Here is a 13,184-nt window from a genome sequence, read left to right as displayed (position 1 = left end):
CAATTATTATTATTATTATTAATAAACAGGATTTATATAACGTAAACAAATGATGCAGCTATAAAAATTAAATAGGGGTGCTAGATACTGTAAAAGCCTGCTCCATGTTTTAAAGGGTAAGGATAGGAGGTGCTGAGTCCAGGGTTATCATAGTTTCGCAATTTCAAAATAAATGCTTCAGAGTGCATTGACTCAGGTTAGAAGGGACCAAAAGGACCTCAAAGGTACTGGCAGTAGCACCACATGGATAACTTAAGTCTCAATACTGGAAATATGCTTGCTTCTTTTCTTGGACTTCATTCAACTACTTTCCTTTTTTTCTATGAAGAAATCTGGAATGCATTTGATTAAAGAAATATGGCAATCCACTGAAATTGTCAAACATTTTGAAAGTTCCTAAAGCAGTTTCCCAGGTTATAGCAAACCTGAATATGGAAAAATCTACCTCTTGTATTTAAAACTGCTACCAATGCTTTCAGCTATTAAAACTAATATTAAGTCAATGGTCTCCCAATTTGGATAAGTAAGACAGAGCCTTAGAGACCCATCACCTTTATATTATCCTTGAGAATTCACAACGCCAAGTCTTTAACAGGTGTTTTATACACTTCCCCATCATCATGCTGTGGCAATGTTTAGCTGAATGGGGAGAAACATTGCCCCTGATTCATCAAGCAGAATCGGATTATCGGTCGCGCATTCGTATTCGCGATCCAAAATCGTACTCGATCGCGCTATTCAGCAACTGAAAAAACTCGCGGCCGGAGCCGCGCATCTCCGGCAGCTTTACACTGGTGAGCTTGCATTAAAAGTCACTGTTCCCCTAAAAAATCATTCTTTCTAATGGCACACACATTACCCATAGCCCTAAAAAACCGGACCGCGGTAAACCGCGATCAATGGCCGCGCGTACTTTCGCGCTTCCAGCGATCGCGGATTTTATTGATGAATCAGGGGCATTGTTCTGTGAACCTCTAATCAAAGTTATTTGGAGTTTACACAAATCTTTTCTCTACTCCAATGTACAAACAGTGTACATGAAGATTATGGAGGTAGGAAAAATACTGTGTCCTGTAGTGACAGAGGGGGTAAGTAAATCCTTTTTAGACAGCTAAAACTGGAACAAATGCCCAAAGACTTCCCCCTATTCTTGCTCTAATGACAATTCAGAATTTTACATTTTTTAATCGCAATGACATTTATCTCAAGAACCCTTAGACCTACATCACACTGGTAATTTCATTATCAAGCTTGATAACAATTTCTGAATTTAGCACCATTGTCACTTACCTGTCCCCAAGTGCTTCTTACTATATATACTATTTTCGTATATATCTGCCTCTTGCAACTACCTTTTCTCCATTCTGGATTGTGCACTTATAACCTTGAATTTTTGTAATTAGTCATTGCGGCAATCAAGACAGATAGGGGGAGGTGCTGCACTTAAAAAAGCAAAAATAAATAGAATTTTTGTTTTGTAAAAGGGTAGGGTTGTCTACCTTTTTATATAAAGTAGCATTTTTGTTTAGGTCCACTTTAAGCATTAATGTGGTTGTACTATTCTAATACATATCTCTAAACTTCCCTTCCCTTCTACTGACCCCCCCCCAAGCACCCCTTTAGTTCACTTTGATCACCAAACACTCACTGACCTTCATTCTACTATTCTAGATCACACTTTCCCCCATTTTACCCCTCTGGTCCCAAGTGAGCGCCACTGTATCCCTCCAACCATTTTGACCTCTGTTGTATCCCTCTGGCTTACCATTACCCCACCCCATCTCTAGCCTTTTCTGAACTCCACTGTTTCCCTTGGCCTTCCAGTGATGAGGAGAATCGCCAGAGATGCCTTGCTTAGGGCACCAAATGGGCTGAATTTGGCAGCGCTGATATAGGTCAGCACCATTTAAAAAAATTATTAGTCTTGCAATTGCTACATAGTTACAATTTTGTAGTCAGATCAATGGGGTAAAGAATGAATATATCCTTTTATCTGCCTGCAGCAGATTTATGTATTCTCAGACTAGGCAAAGTACAATAATTGGAGCTCAAGGGCTATTTCTTATTAATAAAATGTACAAATGTTATGGAAAATTACATGAATAATGTGTATAAATATATGTTAGAAATCAAATCTGGCAGATTTATATAGTTACTGAAAAGTTGACTTTAATTGTAGGCTAAGCCATTTCCAAATTATATTTATTTCATTTTTTATAATGTGTCATCATTTTTTGAGGCACTGTGCAAAGTTTGGAGCAAATATTAGTGCATAGACAAAGGAGATAACCCAAACTTGTAGTTCTCTTCATTGGCTTCCATTTCACCTTAGAATTAAATTCAAGCTCCCGTGCTTAACCTTTAAATCCATCCACAGTTCTTGTCCCACTTACATTTCTGACCTGGTAAAAAAAATAAAATAAATGTCCTACTAATGACTTCTCATAACCTTGTCACATGCACAGCTTCAAGATTTTTCTAGAGCTGCCCCAGTTCTCTGGAATGGTCTTCCTCATCCTATTCTAGATGTTCCTACTTTCTGCACATTTAAAAGATCTCTCAAACCCATCTTTTCAAACTTGCCTACTCATCTACTTCTTTCTCTTAACCTCTCGAGCAGTAAGCCCTAATGTAACTCGGGGTAGCAAAAAAAAATTAAAAATAACGTCTTACCTGGTCCCATCGGCGTCCAGTGTCCTGCCATCCTCTGGCCGCGTCATCTTTGTGACATCTGTCCCCCGGGGGGGGGGGGGGGTTACTTTCCCTGGGAGTTCCCACTAAGTTGGTGCGTACAGCCGTCGCAAGGGGGGCGTCAGGAATTTCAAATTATTTTGTATTGCATTCAATACAAAACAACCGTATAAAATGCAATACCCTGAATTTAGTAGTCTAAAAGCGGTACATTGTCTTTCATGACATTTTTTTTACAGTATAATATACTAGTATGAGTATAATAAAGTTTAAAACACAAAATCATGTCAAAGTTTCTTATTAAATTTATTATAAAATCTATTTTTTTAAAAATGTTTTAATTATTTTGTGATATTATACTGTAAAATAAGTTTTCATGAAAGACAATGTACCACTTTTAGACATATAAATCCTTACAGAAATGAATCGCCCAGGAGGTTAAACCCTCACTATTTTTTCACCCCTTCATATTCCCCCTCCTATTGTGTGATACTTCCCCCACCTCCTAGATTGTAAGCTCTTCAGGGCAGGGTCCTTTCCTCCTCCTGTGTCACTGTCTGTATCTGTCTGTCATTTGCAACACCACTTTAATGTACAACGCTAAATGAATACTATACATGGCGCTATAAATATTTTATTAATAATAATAATATTGGAGTTGACTTACTGAATGATTGGTGCAGGGATTGGACTGTCCCTATGAATGACCCTAGAACAGTGTTTCCTAACCAGAGTTCCTACAGAGGTTGCCAGGAGTACCTTGAAAAAAAAGCAATTTGTGCCTCTCAGTTCAGTTTAACGGACACCAATATTCAGATCCAAAATAAATGCAGGAATATGTTAAAGCAAAAATTGAAAATGAATGTAATTCCTCTGAAAACAAAAGTTAATTCGAGTTGAGAAAATACACTTTTATAAATAGCAGAAGTTCATTTTTTTCACTTCACAGACTTTGCAAATATATTTTTTCATCATGTTTCCAGTTGCAGGTAAAATGTTGCCCATAATAAAACATGGCATGAATGGTTTTCAGTATTTTTTTACTACGTGAACAAGCCCTACAGCTTTGTAAACTTTTCTATTGCCTGTTTGTGGGAAATAGGTATGAGCGAGCAAAATTTCTTAAATTCGGTCTCACGGCAAATTGGGCCGTTCTCGCTTACCAAACATGTAGGCGAGAACAGTCTTTGTAAATTCGGTCGGTGGGACCAAATTTTTGGGACCTTCAAGACCAATCAGGGTTTGGTTTTCTGATTGCTGTTGCAGTCCTGTACTATGTGTTCCTGGATAGAGTTTCCCTATCCAGGAACACAGTGTGAGTCTCACTGACTGCTCATGAATGAATGCAGCGTGGGAAAAAACCTCTGATTTTTCCCACGGCTGCGTTTATTCATAAACGCAAGCTGCATGACTCAGGACTCTGAGAGGAGGAGTATCGCGGCTGCATTTATGAATGGAGCTGTGAGAATCCTGCTCTCAGTGAAAGATCCCCGGGCACTACAGGTTAGAATGAGGGCTTGCCCGGGGATCGCTCACTGACAGGAGGATATCCACGGCTGTATTTATATATACAGTCATATTATTCCTCCTATAGGGATTTACTATGGTTTTGCAAAATTTCGCCGAAAATTCTCGCTCATCCCTAGTTTGAAATTATATCTTAATGAGTAAAATGTTTTATTGCTACCCTGTTGGAATGATAGCAGCCTGTTTGTATGCAGAAATTTATTTATGCAGATTTATTTATTTTAAATGAAGCATACACAAAGCAGTATAGTCATTATTGTATTGTTTATATTGTAATTATTTGAAGAATAGACTAAAAAACAAAAAAAAATAAAACTATATTATTTTCTTTTTTAACATAGGGATACAATAGAAAAGCAGCATTTGTAGTCAGCTCTGTTGTTTAGCACTTCACACGGTCGTTCCACATTACTGCCACAGTACCCTCTAGGAAACAAAGCTGGTTCATCTGTAGCATCTTGAGGTAAAAGTATTTTGTCCTATGTAAGTTCTAGACAGTTCTGCTGACATTCTTGTATAATGAGAGTTTGGAAGTTTGTTCATTTGAGGTATGTAAAATTCTACAATGCTCGAGGAATGAAAGACATTTCATAAAATCTGGGCATATTGACTAATCCAGTCATTCTTGGTTGGATGTCTTCATCTGCAAAATTAGTCTTAGAAGTCAGTTTGAAGTTCTGTAGGATAGTTGTTAGGAAAAGAAACAGCTCCATACGGGCCAGACCTTCTCCAACACAAACTCTTTTCCCTAAAAAAAAAAAAAAAAAAGTTACTGTTGCATTTTTTCAAACCACACCTTTGGGCTTAGTCTACACAGACTATTTCCCAGAGTTTTACCTGAACGTTTAAATGCCTGTTTGTGAAATTCCTATGCATTTCAATAGGCTAGTCTACACCAGGGCCTTTCCTTGAGGCAGGTTTTGAGTGTTTAAGTATACGCTCCCTGTTGCCTTTTAAAAATGAAAAAAAGGGGTTGCAAAAACGCTCATAAAAAAATCTATTTTTTTTTTTAAAACAATGCAGGCTTTAAGCAGCGTTTTAGCAAGACTTTGAAATCTGGAATCCTCCTTTAATAAGAGGACTCGCACATCTCTGCCTCTCCACCCTGGGCAATGAGTACAGGGGTAAATAAAACCCCATACTCATTCCCCAAAAGTGTTAAAAATATATGTAAAAAATTAGATAAGACCTAAATGTTAAAGCCGAGGGACTCCTGACACCATGGGATCCCCAGGTACCAGAGGGCCAATAAGGAAAAATCTTCCCATTCACCTTTACTGCTGATTGGCTGAAAGTAAAACCCTAAAGACGCTTGAGGCATCAGCGTTTTCTCAGCCAATCACGAGAGAGGTCTTATGAGGACAATGTCCTGGGGTTCCCTAGCAGAGCATGTATTCTGCACCCACATGGTAAGCAATGAACTAAGTAATGGCCTGTAATAGAACAAGTAAGTAAGAAAACTGGACCTCGATCATTGGGGTTGATTGCCACATACAATAATCTAAGTGAAATTTCCCATACAAAACAAAAATTATCTTTGCAAAGCTAATAGTTTAAATTATTTTTATAAATCAACTGCATTGTGATGTGACTTCAAACACTGTGATGTCTGACACTTTTAGTAGCACTTGGTAAAATGTAAACGTACCTGCAGAAAATGGCATAAAGGCTTTATTTTTCTTAAAACAGCCGTTGCTGTCCAGGAAATGACTGGGGTTAAATTTATTGGGAGTAGTAAACATCTTGTGATCCTGATGAAGAGAGCATAGTAATGGATAGACATCTGTACCCTAGGGATATACAAAAGACATATGAGTAACTGACATATGAGTAACCCGTAAAAATGAGAACTCGCTTTTAAACAACCATTTCGTTGTATGTCAATAGGAAAGAGTAAAATAAATAAACTAAATATAAAAAAAAACCTTTTGAATAGACCAGAAATGATTCCCTTTTTCCAAACAATTCTAGTGCTCAGAAATGTGTGAATATTGAATGTACAGCGCTGCGTAATATGTTGGCACTATAAAAATCCTGTTTAATATTATTAATAATAATAATAATAATAATAATAATATTGCAAGAATAACTGGAAATACCTATATGAAGAACACTTTTACAAATATTTTTACAGTGAGAAAAAAAGCTCCTTACTTTAGGAATAGTGTAACCCTTGAAGTTGACATCCGTCATTACCATGTGCACACCACTAACTGGGAAGATATCAACAAATCTCTGGATCTCATGGATTACAGCATCCGTATACGGCATCTTCATCCGATCTTCTATGTTTGGAATGCGATTTTGTCCAATCACCTGATCTATTTCTTCAATGACTTTACCTGAATAAATATATTGGATATAAATAACTAAGAAAAAAGCAGAAATTTATCACTCACTAATACCAAGTATACTATTTTGTATTTGCATTAAAACAAAGCAACTGTTATGGAAAGATACTTATCTGACTGGTAAACTCGGATGGCGTCATTTGTAGCAGCAAGGAAGATCAGGAAATTAGTTGTCTGCCCTCTGCTCAGCAGCTTGAAGCATTCCCAGCTTCTCTTTAGCCATGCAGATTCCTCCTGAGTTGTACCTTGCTCTGCACCCCCACCACATACACTGAGGCTGTGTGAAACTGAGGATTTTAGAGTATGTGCGGTAGCCAAGACCCGATTCCAGGCTTAAATCCCTAATCACTATTTGCCTGTTGTAGGATTTAGCTTGGCTGACCTTCTAGTGGTATGAATATTTGTTGGATTTACCTGTTTCCTGACCGTCATTGTTAGCGGACTGGACTGAACCTTTTCTGACCCCAACTCTGGTTTGTCTTTTACCACTGGATACCTTGTTTGGCGCACTTACTACCTGTGTATGACCCCTCGCTCTCTTTTCTGAATTCTCCTGTACTGCATTATCCTGTGGGCTCCTGGTCCCCTAGAAGGCCTTTCCCAGATGCAGTTCATTGCACACCAAAGTCCTGGGGGCAATCAAGTGCTGGGATGGCACAACTAGCCTCCCAAGGCTGAACGGAGGCTTGCAATAGGTGAAAAGTGCAGAGTTAGATTGGGACATATGGTGAGCACTGGTGCTGAACCAGAGCTCTACAGCAACCAATTAAAAGTAATCTATCCTGCTCCCTTTAATGTAGATTATTGAACTGATATCTGATATGTTTCTAGCAAATGCATCACCATATTTTTTTCTCATCACTCAAAAACCTTGTACTGCCCCAATATTTACCTTGTATTTCAGGGTATGCCATAAGTAGAAGGAATCCTTGTCGAAGAGTGCTGCTGACTGTCTCAGTTCCACCAAAGAACAAATTAAGTACCGTCAATATCATGTTGCTTGTATTAAAGTTTGAATTGTCCTTTTCCTATTAACAAAAATAATGCAATAATAAACAGGAACTACATACTTCCTTATACAAATAAGTTGTACATGGATAGAAGAGACTTCAGTGGGGAACATGTCATGTCCTTGTTTGGTTTAGAAGAGAAATCCTACTACTTAAAAAATGCAGAATTGACAACTATTTCTTCAGAAACCCACAAGCCTGGAAATGTCAGTCACTGGGTTTATTGTTTTTTCCCCACCATTCTCTACGCCACTGTTTCCTTTAGTGATATAGGTAAGGGCAGATTCAACCACTGGGACTTCAGTCGGGTATTTATTTTCCTTACATGGGAATTTAGTGGATCAGGAAGATTTAACTTTCCTGCAATCAGGTTAAAAAAATGTTATTCCTGTAGGTCCCTGTAATTCGCATATAATTCCTTTTGGAGGACAAACATTTCTTTGTTTTGGGATATGTAGATAATTCACATACTTGCAGCTTCTTTAGAAGAAAACAGTCAATGTAGTCCCGAGGACTGTTGGGATCAAATGTATCCTCATTCATCTTTACTCTCTCTGAAACAAATTTCGTCAGTTTTGTCATATGTCGGGATATTCTCTGGTGAGGCCCTGGAATATGGTTCATGAATTCTGGTAGCATGTCCATCAACTGAATAATGCAATACAATTTTTAAGGTTAGACAAGATTAATGTTGCTGTTTGGACCAAACAAAGGTATTATTTAAGTTAACTTAAGTTAGCTGGAAAAATGAGAGTAATGATCCCTCAAAATATGGAGATACGGAGTACGACCACCCAAAAGCTAATTAGATACAAAGTTCTAAAAAAGAATAGAAAAGGCTGGGTTAAAAAGCAGTGGATTTATATATTGCTGTTATAGTGATTTACACAAAAAAATAAATCAGTGACAAGCATATGCATACATTGAGAGTGGTCTTCCCCATTAGTATTTAATGGGATAAAGGACCAATTGACTATACATAAATCCCTAATAATTCAACAAATGGCAGCCAGATTAACTTCTCATTTCCCGGCGTGTTTCGCCATAGGGCTTCCACGTGGGATTTGTTGAGAATGGTACCGCAATACATAATAAGACAAATTTTACATGTAAAAGTTCTGGCAAATTATACATAAGAGCTTGTTAAAAGTATTAATCAAAAACTGAGGATAATCTTTTATCCTTGTAACACAACCTCAGTTTATGAATAATACTTTTAACAAGCTTTATTTAGCTTGAACATTGAACATAGTGTGTAGCCTATGGTATACAATGAGCATCATTCCCATTGGCAGGTGATAATCAAGGGCAGAATGTCCCTGATGAATTTTAATCATTGGCAATGCCACTCATAGTATAACTAGGACTTTGCAATCCTGAAATTAAAGCCCCACTAAATCCCAAAATGAAGTCAAATTCTAATAGCATGCAGGTTTTTAAATCAACATAAAAAGTATATAAAAGAAAAATAATAGACAGAATATCAGTTTCAATGGGTCAGATTTGGTATGCCTTATTTACACGTATTTCTAAAATCAGCTGGTGGAAGTTCAATCAAGTTTGACCATGTGACACCCAAAATCAGAAAAACAATGGAGCAATACTGCATAAATCACATGTCTACAATAGTAGGGGCCAGACTTGAAGTCTTATAAATAAGGTGATGACAATTGTTTGACCACAATCTGTTATTAACCTCCCTGGCGGTATGAATAATGAGGATTTTGTAAATGTAAAAGTGGCACATGGATTCTCATTATTATAAAAATTCTCATTATTTTAAATTTCCTGCCCGGTCCCTCCTACCTGCCCAATGGTCCCGCCCTCCAGCCTAAGACTCGCGAGCAGATGCCCAGCCGGCATCTGCTTCCCCTTGCCTTGTGTCCCCAACATTCACACACCCGGGACGCAGGTGTTGGCCGGCATGTGTGCAGACTGGTGATGCACGGCAAAGGAAACCGATGCCGGGCATCGCTGGAGTATGCCGCTGGAATGTGGGAATAAGGTAGGACTTTGTAAACTGCATGGCAATTCCACCCGGACTGTGGCTTAGGGTTACCGCTTTTTGTATGGAATCCCACCTTGAGCCACCATCTAGAATACGGCCAGGGAGGTTAAAAGTAAAATAGTACAAGGCAGGAAACTGCATAATTACAACCAATCAGATCTAGACAATGGGTTTTTGAATTTGTAAAATTTAGTTCCAAAGGTACCATTTATAATTTACGATAATCAACATGATTGCTTTAAGAATAAGCTTTGTTCAATATTAGTTCACACAATGTGGAGTGACTTTCATCTAAACATTTAAAGGTCCCATAGATGTTTACCTCAAAAACCAAGTAGTTAGAAAGGTAAACTTCAATTCATCTTTACCTATTACTGAAGACTAGTGTTGTTGTTCGAAATCAGGTCGTCCTAATGTTCGACACCAATATGACCGTTCGAATTCGGGTGGACCCGACCCGAATTTTGCTGCATTCGAGTACCCGAATTCGGCCCTCCCACAATGCACTTAAACAACTGGGGAGCTCACCCATGATGCACAGTGCCCTCCAATTACAGCAGGGAGGCCCCCTCCATCTTTGTTGTGGCAGACAGCCGATTGGCTGTCTGTCACTGCATGCCACACAGACAGCCATTGGCCTATATAAGGCCAAGGCGTGCCTGCATTTACCACTCCTGACAGAGATTTGCTGATAGCATCACAACCTTTCTGTGCTGCTTGGCTTGCTTTCTTTGTCAAGTGAAAATAATGTGCTTTACTTTGTTAGACTGTGTCACACTCACACTATTAGTCAGATAGATTGTTGGATTGTACTGTATTGGTGCAGTCCTGAAATCTACTGTACTCAGATAGGTAGAGTGTTTCACTGTTAGCTAGATAGATAGATACATTGATAGATAGATAGATAGATAGATAGATAGATAGATAGATAGATAGATAGATAGATAGATAGATACATTGATAGCTAGAAAGCTAGAAGGATAGAAAGCTAGAAGGCTAGAAGGCTAGAAAGTAAATGCTAGAAAGCTAGAAGGCTAGAAAGCTAAAAAGGCTAGAAAGCAAGAAGGCTAGAAGGGTAGAAGGCTAGAAATCTAGAAGGCTAGAAAGGTAGAACGCTAGAAAGCTTGAAGGATAGAAAGCTAGATAAATAGATTATCAGTCAATGTGTTACATACACGCAGCCGGAGGCAGGGTCCCCTCGCCGACTGCGTGCACAGTATCACATATATATATATATATATATATATATATATATATACACATTAATACATATACATATATATATGTGTGTGTATATATGTATGTGATATATTTATAGGTCAATTTGATGGTGGGGTTGACACACAAGATGCAAGTGTGCTGTGTTTTTATTTATGTGGCTTGACACCCTGCAAAATACTTTGTAGCTACTAATAATATATTTGTATATAAATATTTATATATTTGTTTATATATGTATGTGTATATATGTGTGTATATATATATACACACACATATATACACATATACACACATATATACACATATATACACATATATATATACAAATATATTATTAGTAGCTACAAAGTATTTTGCAGGGTGTCAAGCGCCTGCATACCAACCTCCGCCCAGAGCACATCGCCATGTAATTTCCTCCTCAACCTCCACTTCCACCTCCTCCTTTGAATCTTCTGCCTCAACCTCTTCCTCCAGGGACACTTTGCCATGGAGACCCAGCACCAGCACCTCCCATTCAGCAGCATCTGTTCACCGCCAGCACCAACTTGCAGTTTGCTCTTTCAGTGCACAATTCCGACGTTGCCACGCAGTCCTGAAGTTGCGAAGTCTGGGATCCCTCAGCCACACGGGCGCAGCCATTCTAAGTGCTTCGCGGGAGCAGGAAGAGAAATGGTTCCCAACAGACTTCAGCCCGGCAAGGTCGTGTGTGACAATGGGGCCAATCTGCTGGTAGCCCTGTGTTGTGGGAAACTCACACACGTACCTTGCCTGGCTCACGTCATGAACCTCATAGTACAGCGCTTCCTTCGGAATTACCCAGGCCTCCAGCCGCTGTTGAAGGCCAGAAAGTTGTCAGTGCATTTCCACCTCTCGTACACAGCCACTGCCAGATTGGTGGAGTTACAGCGAAATCTCAACCTGCCAGTGCACCGGTTAATTTGTGATATGGCCATACGTTGGAACTCCACATTTTACATGCTGCAGTGGCTGTCTGAACAACAGAAAGCGGTGGCGGATTACGTGTCAGAGTCTGTTCATTTCAGACGCATACCCACACTACCTTTTTTCAGCCCTGCGGAGTGGCTGCAAATTGAAGACTTGTGCACTGTATTGTCACCTTTTGAAGAGGCCACCAGGATGATCAGCGGAGATCAGGCCTGTGTCAGTGACACCATCCCCATCATATGCCTGCTGGAACAGATGATGGTGGATCTTGGACACCACACAGAGCGGACGCTGTGAACATCATCTCAGACATGCGTGCCTACTATGCATAGTGCACCACTAATCCAGGAAGAGGAGGAGGTGGAAGAGGATGAGGAGGACATTGAAGGCATGGGAGAAGGGGAGGAAGGGGCAGAGGAGGACATTGAGGGTACATGGCATCCATCTACCCAAACACAAGGTGGCATGTTCCGTGGATGGCAAGACCAGGCAGAGGAGGAGGATGACCCTGTGCTGCTGTTTGACCCACAGGAGTGTGGGTCCAGAATTACCTCAGCTGTGGGTAGTTTGAGCCACATGACATCCTTCATGCAAGAGTGCATAGCCAAAGATCCACGCATAAAACACATAAAAACAAAGACTGATCACTATTTGATTGCTACATCCAAGTTACAAGCCTGAGATACAACAACTCATCTTGCCCCATTACAGGGGACCTAAAATGCAGCACTACCAAGAAGTGCTTGTAAGGGACTTGTGCTCAGCCTTTCCAGCTGGCAGCAGCAGCAGCAGGGATCCCTATGACAGTTCCACCAGCCATGGGAGCCAAACAACTGCTTTAAGCGGCATGGGTGGCAGCAGTAGAGGTCATCTAAGCCTAACTATGCAGGCTTTTTTTTCAGCGGAAGCAAGCTGCCAGTCGTGCAGCAATTGCCAATGACACTGAGCAGCGGTACTTAGTCATGGTGAAGGAATACATGAGCTCTGCGTGGGATATCTGCAACCTGCAAAGCCAGGACCCACTGGGCCACTGGGTATCCAAGCTTGAGCAGTGGCCCGAGCTGGCAGAACATGCCATTCAGATCCTTGCTTGCTCAGCAGCAAGTGTGTTATCTGAAAGAGCGTTCAGTGCAGCTGGGGGGGGTAGTGAGTGACAAGCGGATTCGGCTTTCCGCAGAAAATGTTGACCAAATCACTTTTATTAAAATGAATAAGGCTTGGATCGGCAATGACTTTAACACGCCCTCTGCAGATTCTACTGATTAGTCGTCAACTGCTGCACGGACACCTTGATGGGAAGAGCACGTTCACAGCCTTTCGACATCTCCTTCTACTCCTCACCCTAGTGGCCCTCTACCTCTACTCTTTCTCTGAGGTTTATAACTTGATATGGAGCTGTGTAACTGGCAAATATTTTTTTAACAATCACCC

The 13,184-nt window shown here is 39.9% G+C and overlaps 1 protein-coding gene across 1 annotated transcript in view; it reads right to left on the bottom strand.

Annotated features, from left to right (window-relative positions):
- Window positions 1-4,465: 4,465 nt before the first annotated feature.
- The window catches only part of LOC140344796 (cytochrome P450 2G1-like), a gene marked incomplete at its 5' end in the record, with an annotated part of 21,962 nt that continues 13,243 nt past the window's right edge, over window positions 4,466-13,184 (bottom strand). Inside the window, 5 exons of the mRNA XM_072432007.1 lie at window positions 4,466-4,966; window positions 5,867-6,008; window positions 6,373-6,560; window positions 7,462-7,597; window positions 8,051-8,233. Of these exons, the coding sequence (XP_072288108.1) occupies window positions 4,779-4,966; window positions 5,867-6,008; window positions 6,373-6,560; window positions 7,462-7,597; window positions 8,051-8,233 (837 nt within the window). The remainder of the gene's footprint in view (window positions 4,967-5,866; window positions 6,009-6,372; window positions 6,561-7,461; window positions 7,598-8,050; window positions 8,234-13,184) is intronic.

This window comes from Pyxicephalus adspersus, unplaced genomic scaffold (genome assembly GCF_032062135.1).
Source record: "Pyxicephalus adspersus unplaced genomic scaffold, UCB_Pads_2.0 Sca18, whole genome shotgun sequence".
Classification (NCBI taxonomy): domain Eukaryota; kingdom Metazoa; phylum Chordata; class Amphibia; order Anura; family Pyxicephalidae; genus Pyxicephalus; species Pyxicephalus adspersus.
This window is presented reverse-complemented; position numbering and strand designations above follow the sequence as displayed.